The sequence below is a fragment of the Macrotis lagotis genome, chromosome 6, assembly GCF_037893015.1.
Source record: "Macrotis lagotis isolate mMagLag1 chromosome 6, bilby.v1.9.chrom.fasta, whole genome shotgun sequence".
NCBI lineage: Eukaryota > Metazoa > Chordata > Mammalia > Peramelemorphia > Peramelidae > Macrotis > Macrotis lagotis.
The window spans coordinates 223,962,066-223,975,836 of NC_133663.1; the positions used below are offsets into that span (position 1 = coordinate 223,962,066).

General features: G+C 35.0%; 1 protein-coding gene across 14 annotated transcripts in view; it reads right to left on the bottom strand.

Annotated features, from left to right (window-relative positions):
• Positions 1-13,771, bottom strand: part of REPS2 (RALBP1 associated Eps domain containing 2) — a 260,871-nt gene that overhangs the window by 114,075 nt on the left and 133,025 nt on the right. For all 14 annotated transcript variants that reach the window (XM_074192348.1, XM_074192359.1, XM_074192358.1 and 11 more), the window contains exon 6: positions 1,223-1,361. In XM_074192348.1, coding sequence (XP_074048449.1) covers positions 1,223-1,361 — 139 coding nt within the window. The remainder of the gene's footprint in view (positions 1-1,222; positions 1,362-13,771) is intronic.

Genomic DNA, 13,771 nt, shown 5'->3' on the forward strand with positions numbered 1-13,771 from the left:
CCTAGTGCTCAATCCTATTCAATGAAGATTTTGTTGTCCTAGGAAAATATGTCCCTGCAGAGGGAAAATAAAAGTATCTCCTTATATGTGAATATAGGAGGAAAAAGTGAAGCTGATGTCTTTTATAACCTCACTTTATTTAAATCCAATTCATTTGCATGTCATGGCTTCACCTCCCTGATGACATGTTCCTCTTCCAAAATGTAGGACAAAAAACATCCCTATCAAAAGAAGCCTTATTGATGGATACAAAATATCCATTCTGGATTCAAAGTCTCAAAATCATCCAATAGGATGACTTATCCTAAATTCAACCCAGAAAGGCTATAATTCAGGCACAAACTTATATATATATATATATATATATATATATATATATATATATATATATATATATATATAAATTATTGGTCTTTTTAATGACTATTTTTGTATCTGTGTTTTTTTCTATTTTTTTCTCTTAGGAATATTAAAGAATAAAGACATTTTTCAATATGGTCAACATAGGAATTTTTCTTGACTATGCATATTTGTGATATGCACATCATATACTCCCTCCAATGGGAAAGGGGAAAAAATAAATGTTTGTTAATTGAAAAAAATTTAAAAATGAAAAAGATTACATGAGAAAGATCTGTGCAAAGAAAAAAATGAAGAATGTGAGGCAGATCCAAGCTATACTGATGGAATGTAGCTTGAGAAGACCCCATGAACACTGTTTTTCTCAAAAATTGTAGCAACAATTGTTTATATATTATAATTTAGGGGGCGTGGAGGGGAGGGAAAGTGCTTTACTTTAAAAAAAGATAACAGATGTGAAGAGTTGGGAAAATGTAAAGCATAAGCTATAATTACTATTACTATTGTTGCTACTCTTAAGCAATTAAACATCTTCTAGAAATCATGAATGTTGACATCAATGCTGAATTTGATCAGTACTTAGAGTAGGAGACAAGTCCTTTCCAGTTTCCACTCAATCCCTTTGAAACTGAAACTGGAATTGTCCATTTGGATGTGATTTCTGCTATTTTTCCTCATCTTTTATAATTGTAAAATAATTAAGTCACATGAGGGTAAAAAAACAAGAAACAAATAATAGGAATTTTCCAAAGGCTCTCCCTTTGAACTGCTTCTTGAGATCTTAATGAGTTTTCTTTTCATTTCTGTTAGAACAAGGAAGAACAGAGAGACCTCCTGGTCTTTTCTCTATAAAAATTATTACCTGAAATGAAGGAACTCGGGTCAGGTTGAAGGGATTTGAATTGATTGATGTAGTACTCTCGCTGTTCTTCGGTTATTCTCCATGGGTCATCTGGATAATTACTATTGCTCTCCTGTGGTTCTCGTTCTACTGAGAGAGACTTAAAAAAAAAGTTAAGTGAGATCCTGACTCCATTGGGAAATATTTTTTAAACAGTTTATATGCATTGGATCTCCTGTAGACCCTTCTATCATACGATGAATGTCAAGCAGGAAGCAGAGCCCTCATGGTACAGTACAAGACTTATGGTGCATCCCCTCCCCAAAAAGCCCCAAAGAGGATCGTCTATCTAGGGCAGGAATGAATCTCAGCCACTTCATTTTACATTTCATACTTGAAGAAAATGAGGTCTAGGAAGGTTAAGTAACTTGCCTAAGATAAAAAGCAAAAGAAGCAGCATTTGAACCCACATCCTCTTTTCCAGTTGGTATTCTTTCCCCTCTACTATTGAATAACAGGCAGAATAGGAAAAACTGAGAGCATCTTATATAAAAGCATACTTCATTCTGGTTAACAGATATGTTCCCTAATCTGTGGAAATCAGAAAAGTATAAATATAAGATAGCAACTTACTCTTTAAAGGAAAAATGTAGTGAATCTGACTAAAACAAATAATCATTCTTTACAATTTTTTAAAAACAAATTCTTATTTTTATAGCATATACTCTTAAAGTTTAGTATATATGTATGATGAATTATTCTATTCAGCTTCATAGCATTCTTATGAGGCAATAATAAAAACAACTTTATGTTGTACTTTAGTCTCAATAACCATGTAGGGGTTTAGTTTTATTAACCTTATTTTACTGGTGAAGAAACTGAGACTCAGAAAAGTAAAATAATATAGTCAGAAATAGTCACACAATTCATATCATAACTAGGATTCAAACTGAAATCTCCTAAACCCAAACATAGTACCCTGCTCACTCCACAATGCTATAATTCAGAAAAAGGGAGTGATAAAGTAACCTTCTTTTACAAATGAGAATTAACAACACAACAATAATAGCATTTATATAGCTCTTTAAGGTTTGAAAAGATTTACATCTGTAATTTCAAGTAATCCTTACAGAAATCATATGAGATATATGGTATTATTATTATCCTCATTTAGCAGATGGGGAAATAGAGGCTGAGAAATGATAAGTGACTTGCCCAAGGTCACACAGGAAGTGCTGAGGTCAAGTTTGAACTCAGAATGATCAATCTTCCTGACTCCAGGCCCAGCCAGCACTTCACCATCTAGATCCCCAACATTGGGAGATAGGTGCTATTATTCATATTTTTGAGGAATTGAGGAAACTGAGGCTAAGTGAGGTTGAATGATTTACCCAGGAGTCACACAACTATAAAATGGCTGAGACAGGATTTGAAACTCAGATGTTCTGCCTACCTTTCTGAACAAAGCATGTGGCAAATGGGGGACATTCTAGAATGAGAACCTAGGCCAAGTGAATCTTCTAAACATATGGAAGCCTACAACCATATTGTATCTAAATATGCTCCAAAATCTCATAAAGCATTTTCTGGCAGAGTGCCTGAAGTGAACCAGATGCATGACCAAGATTCCAGATGTTCAACATCACACGGACCAGTCCCAGATGCTGCCCAAATGATTGGGAGGCTACCTGGACTATGATATATGACACCCACAGTGACCTTGACCCTGGACCTAATTCAATACTTCTGATACCAATAGGTGAAAGAAATAAACATCAGTAAACTTTGATGTGGGTCCGATCAAGTAACTCTAGAAGAAATTATAAGATATTAATTAAAATTAACAGATGAACATTCTGAGCAAGCTGAGATACCACCTTTAGTCTAAAACTCCACTCCTTTATTCATTAACTCAAAATCGCTGCTTCTTCATTTCTATGCTTGTTGACTTTGACTTAGGCCCTCATTTTTCTTTTTCCTCCCTATCTGGAAATAAAAATAAGAGTCTTCCTTCTTTAATCTTTCATCTCTGGTAAACAAGAATACTGGGCTTGGAATCATCTTGGATTCATCTTCATGAGTTCAAATCTGGCCTCAGATACTTATTAGCTGTATGACCCTGGACACAAACCCTGTTTGCTTCAGTTTCCCCATCTATAAAATAATCTGGAGAAGGAAATGGCAAACCACTCCAGTATATTTGTCAAGAAAACCCCAAATGGGGTCATGCAGAGTTGGACATGACTGAAAGGATTCAACAATGACGTAAGGAAGCTCAGTGGCCACACAGTCCAAATCACAAGAAAATCCCTCATTCAGTCTCAACAGTTACACCCATTCTGTTCTAGACAAGTGAATCATCTATCCAATATGTAAATCTATATTCATTTCTACTCCACACCTTTAACTTGTGCTGCTCCCTGAGACCAGAATACCCACCTTCATTCTTTCTTCAAAGTTTGGCTCAGGGCCTACCTTTGCCATGAGGTATTCTCTGTCCACTCTAACCCACATTAACCCTCCCTTCTCAAGGTCAACACATTAACATTTAATTGCTCTCTAATTATTCTATGTGTATTTGATCCTGGAAGACAAAGACAATACTATACACTTCTAGGTTTCCTCCACAACACCTAACACAGTCCTGGAACACAAAGTAGGAATTCAAAATGTTTAATCATTGAATATCAGAAGTAAAAGAAATCATAGAGATTATCAAATGAACCCCACTCCACCTCATTTTACAAGTGAGAAAAACAAAGTTTTCTGAAAGGTTAAGCAAATTGCCCAGTCACACCATAAATTGCTATCATGGTTTCCTGACTCCTAATCCAGTATTCTTTCTATTTCAACAAGTTAGCTTCTCTAATGAATGAATTATTCCAATTGGTGTACAGGTTTGCTTATATTCTTTATAACAAATTTGTATATGTTGCCAGAGGCCCTGGATTCCAGTTCTATATCTGTTAAGGCCCATGATTATTTGCAGGTATTCACTCATAAATTGATCAACTAGGTGAAGAGGTGAAATTTCCTAGAAACAACAATCTGCTAGTCACTGAAAATTGAGGCTAACTGACTTTTTTAAGAAAGATTTTATTTAGAGTTTTACAATTTTCCCCTATTCTTGCTTCCCTCCCCCTACCCCCCACAGAAGGTAGTCTGTTAGTCTTTATATTGTTTCCATGGTATACATTGATCTAAGTTGAATGTGATGAGAGAAAAATCATATTTTTTAAAAAAGAAAAAGTATTAGAGATAGCAAAATTACATAGTAAGATAACGGGTTTTTTCTCCCTAAATTGAAGGTAATAGCCTTTGCTCTTGGTTCAAACTCCACAATTCTTTCTCTGGATACAGTATATAGCCCAAAATTGTCCCTGATTGTTTCACTGATGGAATGAACAAGTCCATCACAATGTTCTTAGGGTTCAGCTCATCTCGCTCAGCATCAGATCATGCAAATCTTTCCAGGCTTCCCTGAATCCCCATCCTTCCTGGTTTCAAACAGAATAATAGTGTTCCATGACATACATATACCAGTTTGTAAAGTCATTCCCCAGTTGAAGGAAATTCACTTAATTTCCAATTCTTTACAACCACAAATAGGGCTGCTATGAATATTTTTGTACATGTGATGTTTTTACCCTTTTTCAAAATTTCTTCAGAGTATAGACTCAGTAGTGGTATTCCTGGAACAAAGGGTATGCAAATTTTGTTGCCCTTTGGGCATAATTCAAATTGGTCTCCAAAATGGTTGCATGAGTTCGTAGCTCTACCAACAATTCATAAGTGGACCAGATTTCCCACATCCCTTCCAACATTGATCATTTTCCTTTCTGGTCATATTGGCCAGTCTGAGAGGTGAGAGATGATACCTCAGAGATGCTTTAATTTGTATTTCTTTAATAAGTATTGATTTAGAGCAATTTTTCATATTTACTAAGGATTGCTTCGATTTCCTCATCTGTAAATTGCTTTTACATATCCTTTTACCATTTGTCAATTGGGGAATGACTTGTTCTTTTTGAAAATTTGACTCAGTTCTCTTTATATTTTAGAAATGAGTCCTTTGTCAGAAACATTAGCTGTAAAAATTGTTTCCTAATTTACTCCATTTCTTTTGATCTTGGTTACAGTGGTTTTGTCTGTGCAAAAACTTTTTAATTTAATGTAAACAAAATTATCCAGTTTGTTTTTAATAATGTTCTCCATCTCTTCCTTGCTCATAAACTGCTTTCCTTTCCATAGATATGACAGGTATAGTACTCCTTGATCTTCTAGTTTGCTTTTAATATTGCTTTTTATGTCTAAATCCTGTATCCATTTTGATCTTATCATGGTAGTGGTTGTGAGGTCTAATCCAAGTTTCTGCCAAACTAACTTCCAATTTTCACAGCAGTTTCTATTGAAGAGAGAGTTTTTATCCCAATAGCTGGACCCTTTGGATTTATCAAACAGCAGATTACTATAATCATTTCCTGCTACTGCACATAGTCTATTCCACTGATCCACCACTCTGTTTTTTAGCCAATATACCAGACAGTTTTGATGACTGATGCTTTAAAATATAATTTTTAGATCTGGTAAGGCTAAGTTACCTTCTTTTGCATTTTTTTCATTGAATTCCTGCAAAGTCTTGACTTTTTATTTCTCCATGTGAATTTATTTACAATTTTTCTAATTCATTAATTTTTTGGAATTTTGATTGGCAGGGCATTAAACAGGTAGTTTAGTTTTAGTAGAATTGTCATTTTTATATTAGCTCGACCTATCCATGAGTAGTTGATATTTGCCCAGTTATTAAAATCTGATCTAATTTGTGTGACAAGTCTTTTTGTGATTGTTTTCAAAAAGTTTTTAAGTCTGCCTTAGCAGGTAAACTCCCAGGTATTTTATATTGTCTGAGGTTACTTTGAATGTGATTTCTAATTCTAGCTCTTCCTGCGGTATCTTGCTAGTCATATATAGAAAAGTTGAGGATTTATGAGGGTTTATTTTATATCCTATGACTTTGCTAAAGTTGCTAATAATTTCTAGTAGTTTTTAGATGATTTTTTTGGGATTCTTTAAGTATACCATCATGTCATCTGCAAATACTGAGAGTTTTGCCTCTTCCTTCACAATTCTAATTCCTTCAATTTATTTTTCTTCTGTTATTGCTGAAGCCAGCATTTCTAAAATAATATTGAATAGTAGTGGTGATAATGAGAATCCTTATTTCACCCCTGATATCTTACTAAGAATGCCTCTAGTCTGTCCCCGTTGCATATAATGCTTCTTGATGGTTTCAGGTAGATATTGCTTATTATTCTAAGGAACAATCCATTTACTCCTGTGCTCTCTAGTGTTTTTAGTAGGAATGGATGCTGTATTTTGTAAAAAGCTTTTTCAGCACCTGTTGATATACTCATATGATTTCTGATAGTTTGTTACCGATATAATTAATTATACTAACAGCTTTCTTAATATTGAACCAATCCTGCATTCCTGGGATAAATCCTTCTTGATAACAACATACTATTCTAGTGATAACTTGTAATTATTTTGCTAAGGTTTTATTTAAGATTTTTGCTTCTATATTCATCAGGGAGAACGGTCCATAATTTTATTTCTCTGTTTTAACTCTTCCTGGTTTAGATACTAGCACCATATTGATGTCATAGAAAGAGTTAGGCAGAGTTCCATCTTCCACTATTTCTCTAAAGAGTTTATATAGAATTGAAACCAATTGTTCCTTAAATGCTTGATAGAATTCACTTGTGAATCCATCTGGCCCTGGAGATTTTTTCTTAGGGAGTTCAATAATGGGTTATTGAATTTCTTTTTCTGAGATAGGGTTAGTTAGGTTTTTAATTTCCTCTTCATTTAATCTGGGCAACTTACATTTTTGTAAATATTCATCCATTTCACTTAGATTGTCAAATTTATTGGCATACAGATGGGCAAAATAATTCCAAATTATTACTTTAATTTCCTTCTCATTGGGAGTGAGTTTACCTTTTTCATTTATAATACTAGCAATTTGGTTTTCTTCTTTTTTTTAACTAAATTGACCAGAGATTTATCAATTTTATTGGGGGTTTTTTCATAAAACCAACTCTTGGCTTTCTTTATTAGTTTAAAAGTGTTCTTGCTTTCAATTTTAATAATTTCTCCATTAATTTTTAGAATGGTATTTAATTGGGGGCTTTTAATTTGTTCTTTCTATAATTTTTTAGTTACATATTTAGTTCATTGATTTCCTCTTTCTCTAATTTATTCATGTAAGCATTTAAAGATATAATATATCCCGACAGCCACCTTGAGTGTATTGCATGGGTTTTAGTATGTTGTTTCATTATTGTCATTATCTAGGATGAAATAATTAATTCTTCCTTTAATTTTTTGCTTGATCCATTCATTCTTTAAAATGAGGTATTTAGTTTCCAATTAGTTCTGGGTCCATATCTCCCCTGTCTAATATTGCATTATGATCTGAGAAAGATGTATTCACTATTTCTGCCTTTCTGCAATTGAGCATTAGATTTTTATGCCGATAATAACATGGTTAATTTTTGCGTAAGTGCCATGTACTGCAGGAAAAAAAGTATATTCCTTTCTATCCCCATTCAGTTTCCTCCATAAGTCTATCATATTTAGGTTTTATAACCATCTATTTACCTCCTTAACTTTCTTATTGTTTATTTTATGATTAGATTTATCTAAGTCTGAGAGTGGGAGGTTGATGTATCCCACTAGTAGAGTTTTGCTGTCTATGTCTTCTTCTAACTCCTTCAACTTCTCCTCTAAGAACTGGATGCCATACCATTAGGTGTGTACATATTTAGTATTGAAATTACTTTATTGTCTATGATACCTTTTAGGAGTTCCTTATCTCTTTTAATATTCTCTATTTTTGCAGCTCCTTTGTCTGAGATAAGGATTGCTACCCCTGCTTTTTTCACTTCAGCTGAAGCAAAATATATTTTGCTCCAACCTTTTACCTGTACTTTATATGTATTTCTCTGCTTCAAATAAGTTTCTTGTAAGCAGTATATTGTGGGACTCTGGTTTTTAATCCACTCTGCTATTCACTTACATTTTAAGGGAGAGTTCATGCCATTCACATTCAAAGTTATAATTAGTAGCTCTTTATTGCCCTCCATGCTATCTTCCCTCTGTTTGTATTTTCCCTTTTTCCCCTTTATCCATATTCCCCAATATTTTGTTTTTGAATACCGCCACCTTCAGTTGTTTGCCCTCCTATCAACCCCACTTCCCTTTATTTCATCCTTTCCCTTTCCCCCTTCTTGTTTCCCTTCCTTCTGTTAGTTCCACTTTTTCTTCCCCCTCCCTGTCCACCCCCTCATTTTCCCCTTTTAATACATGAAAGGTAAGATAAGTTTCTTAACTTAACTAAGTGTGTGTAAGTTAATTTTAAGTCAAGTCTGATGATGAGATAAAGATTCAGGTGGTTCTCACCTCCTCCCTTCTTCCCCTCTATTGCAATAGGTCCTTTGTACCTCTTAATGTAATGAGATTTACCCCATTCAATCTCCTCTATCCTCCCATCTCTTCACTGTCCCCCTTTTTAAGGAGGTGTTGTTTTTAAATCATTCTGTGTCAAAGAAAAGTCATGAGTGTCCATCACGTCTGGTTAAGTATATTCTCTCTAATAGAGTTAGAATTCTTGAGAGTGATTAGAGTCTTTCTCCCAGGTGGGGATATAGCCAGTTTCATCTTATTGTATAGCAGTTTTTTTCTTTACCCTTTTTTTTGCTTTTTCATGTGTCTCTTGAACCTCCTGTTTGAAGTCAAATTTTCTATTTAGCTCTGGTCCTTTCATCAAGAAAAGTTGGAAGTCTCCCATTTCATTAAATGTCCATCTTTTCCCCTGGAAGATAAGGCTCAGCTTTGCCAGATAGTGGATTCTTGACTGCATTCTGAGCTCCCTTGCTCTTCAAAATATCTCATTCCAGGCCCTTCAATCCCTTAATGCTGATGCAACCAGGTCCTTCGTAGTCTTTACCATGGCTCCTTGGTATTTAAATTGTTTCTTTCTGGTTGCTTGCAGGATTTTCTCTTTTATCTGATAGTTCTGGAATTTGGTGTTTTCATTTTAGGATCTCTTTCCGGAGGGGATGAATGCATTCTTTCAATAACTATTTTGCCCTCTGGTTCCATGATATCAGGGCAATTTTCCATCACTAAATCCTGTAATAGTATATCCAGGATTTTTTTTCTCTTCAGTGCTTTCAGGGAGATTTATAATTCTCAGGTTGTCCCTTCTTGATCTATTCTTGAGGTCAGTGGTTTTGCTGATAAGGTATTTACATTTTCTTCTATTTTTTTGATCATTTGGTTTTGTTTAACAGATTCTTGTTGTTTCATGAAGTCACTAGTTTCCAGATTCCATTCTTTTGTTTAGAGAAGAATTTTCTTCATTTACCTTTTGTAACTCCTTTTCCAAATGGTCAATTCTATTTTTGAAGGAGTTTTCCATTTGCCCAAGCGTAGTTTTATGAGAATTATTTTCTTTTTGCATTTGCCCAATTGAGGATCTAAGAGAATTGTTCTCATTTTGTATTTGTCCAATTGTATTTTCCAAGCATTTGTTTTCTTGTTGTGAGATGTTAATTTTCTCTTTCAACATGTTAATTTTCTCTTGAGTTTCTTTTCTCAGTTTTTCCAAATGGTTTTTAAACTCCTTCCTGATTTCTTCAAGGAGGTCTTTCGGGGCTGGAGACCAATTCATATTCTCCTCAGAAGTGCTAGATTTCTCTGGGTTAGAATCTATGTCTTCTAAGTATTTCTCCATTGGGCCCCCCCTTTCCTATGGCCTTTCTTCATTTTCCTAGGATTTTGTGTTGGAGGAGAGTGGCTGTCTCTCAGAGGTTTGCTTTTGAAAATCCTAGAGGTTTTGTTCACTTGGCTTAGTAATTCCGAGCCCCAGTCAGCAAGGAGGGCTGCTTGCTTTCTCAGCAGCAGGTTCTGAGTTGGCCTTGAACAATGGGCTGGGTCCTGGGGAAGGGAGTTAATCTCCCTTTCAATTGAGTGAACTCTGTTGCCCACAACTGAACCTAAGGGGGTGGATGGGGTCGGGGGCAGCATTTACCATTCAGTCTAAGAAAAGTGCTCAGCAAACTCAGACCCCCAGCCCTGAGTTGATTTCCAGGCATGCTCTGTAACTCAACTGGACTCACTGGAGCCCCTCTCCCCCGACCAAAGATTCCTCGGCTGAAGTTGGTCCACTGACCCACCACATACCAAAACCTCCATGGCTAAGGTTGATTGCCTGGCTCTCCCCCCCACCCCGTCACTGTCCCTGCACTGACTCTCTGCTCTCCATTCCTGAGACAGACCTTGTTGGTAGGTATTCTTTTCCTAGCATCTCTTTCTGGGTTTTGTCAATCAAATTTCTGTTAAGAGGTTTCTTTCATGTTACTTTTGAGGGGGAACCAGAAGCACTTATAACAGTGCCTTCTCTCTGCCATCTTGGTCAGAAGTCTATCCAATTGCCTGCTAATTGACTTTTTTTTTAGGTTTTAATTTTTGTAAGGCAAACAGGGTTAAGTGGCTTGCCCAAGGCCACACAGCTAGGTAATTATTAAGTGTCTGAGACTGGACTTGAACCCAGGTACTCCTGACTCCAGGGCCAGTTCTTTATCTACTATGCCACCTAGCCACCCCCAGCTAATTGACTTTTAAGGGGAAATGTCAAATGTTGTTTCTCTAACAAGGGTGGGGAACCGTTTTTCTGCCAAGGGCCATTTTGATATTTATGACATCATCCTTTAGCCATACAAAATTATCAAATTAAAAATTAGCCTACTATATATTTGGTCAAACATTTAATTCACACCCTAAAAAGTTCTGGGATTTATTGAATCTTGAGTCCTATCTATGGTTACCTTGGTAGCACCAGATATGATTTCAGGAGTCTTATGCAGGTTGGACATTCCCCACCCTGAGCTAACCAGAGGCAAAAATAGGATTTCCACATTGTCCTAAATGGCTACTGAGTAGGAAACATGTTATAAACACAGGGATGGAAATTGCCAAAATAGTAAAGGTGAGTTATCTGGCACTCATGGGAGGATTCCAGTAGTGGGACAGCTCCCCAAACAATCTTCATTTGCCATATCATCTGGCTGATTGGTTCATATTCTCCTAGAGCCCCTGAGTCCACAAAGAGATAAAGAGCTACATGCACTGCAACAACAATCTGCCTCTAAATTAGTACTGTGCTCTCCACTTCCTATCAAAGCTAGATCTGGAAAAGGTTTATTTTTGTTTGCAACTAAAATACTCTCTAATTCCATCTCAGCTCCTACGATTATGTTGGCTGGACAGAAATGTCCAAAGTCTACCACCAATTTTGAGTTATCAGTGATTTTTTTTTTCTAAAGAGAGAAACATCTGGAAGGAAAAAGCATTCTAATTACTTTAAGTCACAGTCTCTCTCTCTCTCTCTCTCTCTCTCTCTCTCTCTCTCTCTCTCTTCATTTACATATGTGTGTATATATATTTAGACACACTCATATATGTTCATATATGTGTGTATATACATATATGTATGCATGTTCCAATGTGTGTGTATATACACACATACATAAATAAACTCATTTTTTCCCAGATACAGAAGAATCAAAAATGCTTGCACTTAAAATATTCAAACCCATACTTTCATTTAAGTTAAATTCAGATCTTTAAAGCTTCAAGTTTTTCCTTTTAGTAAATTGGATGATTTTTCAGAGAGATTCATTTTTTAAAACTTATTTAAAAAAATGATTTTTGGGGCAGCTAGGTGGCATAGTGGATAAAGCACTAGCCCTGGAGTCAGGAGTACCTGGGTTCAAATCCGGTCTCAGACACTTAATAATTACCTACCTGTGTGGCTTTGGGCAAGCCACTTAACCCCGTTTGCCTTGCAAAAAAAAAAAAAAAAACCTAAAAAATGATTTATTTTCCTTTATTGTCTCTATTGTCCTAAAAAATTCAAACACAAATAGAAAAATAAAGGAATTAAGCACAACTGAATTATATAAAATATAAAGTGAGTACTGTCATTTTGAATCTGGGGAAAGTTTTTAAATTGTTCTTTAATCATGTAACACTTTTACTTATTCATGATGCCACCCTAGAGCTATGGTAAAAAAAACTGTCTTCAGATCCATGATATGAGACTACTTTATAAATTTTTTTTAAAAATAGCTTTCTAATATGACCCTTTGAGGAATTTAAGTTACTAAAGAATATTAGGGTCTCATACCAAAATCTCCATTGTATATTTTCATAATAAAAGTTGCAAAGTTTCTAAAATCATTATTAATTAGCCTTCCCAAGTAATTTTTATGTTTTTTAAGTATAAGGTCCTTAGTCAAAATTCTATTTTTTTCTAAGAAACTAGGAAAATTAAGTTTCTACAAAAACTGAAACATGCCTATATCAGACCCTTAACACACCAAGAAGGTGACACTTTCTGTTCCCAAAGTGTCTGTACCCATTTGCTCTTAAAAAAAAAAAAGAGAGCCAACTCCAAAATATCAATAAAAAATAAGTGACTACTGCTAAAAGGGGGAAAAAAATCTTTGAGAAAGTAATTATGTGCTATTAAAAAGAAAATTACCCAGTATTCCTACTGATATCAATCAAACATTTATTGAGCACTTACCTCCACTGCCCTGTCACTGATTTAAGTGCTATAGAAGATATAAAAACAGTAAATACAAGGGTCAATTCCTGTCTACAAGGCCCTTAAAATGTAATATTAGAGAGAAGATAGGTCCAGAAAGTACTTAGTGAACAAATCAATCTGTATATGTAGAGATATCTGTATAGGCATGCAAATGAGAACAATGCATGAATATATAAACTTCAGATAATCAGAGGATAGGGGAATATAAAATAAGTTATGAATTACATGCTACGGAAAATAAATAGAAAAGCAGCTGGAGAAGGAAGAAATCAAAGTGGGTTAGCATTGTACTTAATGGACCACTACGTAGTTCTAAATTATACTTTTAACAAATCCCTCCAGTACCATTTCCCTCAAGACTAATCTCTTCCAGATCTCTCCTTTGTATAGGTTATCTAGTACCATACTGCCACAGAGCCAGTGGTGGTCCCCATTTCCAAACCACTTTTCAGAACCTTTGTTTTAATTCATGGCAATCTCTTGAATAGAATTCAACACAAGGTTTGCCAAAGTGGAGCTCACAGACCTCAAATCTACTAGCATTCATTGATTTTAATTTTTTTATTTTGGTTAGGATTTGGAAAAAGCTATAAATATACCTATAGCAGGGAAAGAACATGGGATCCAAAACTAACTACCTACTGGTTTTATTATTAAACTATTTTGACTTATGGTCAATCTTGTTGGGATGCAACTACACTATACTTGGGCTCTCTACTGACTAGAATGTTTTTAACCCTGGTCATTGTGAGATATAGATTTTAAAAGTAAATATTCTTGATACATTCATCATAAATTTATAGTCAATGTGTTTCCACATCATCTAGAGTTCCTTTATAGAATAAATAAATGTGAAAAATATAATAATAAAAATAAATAACAAATAAGTC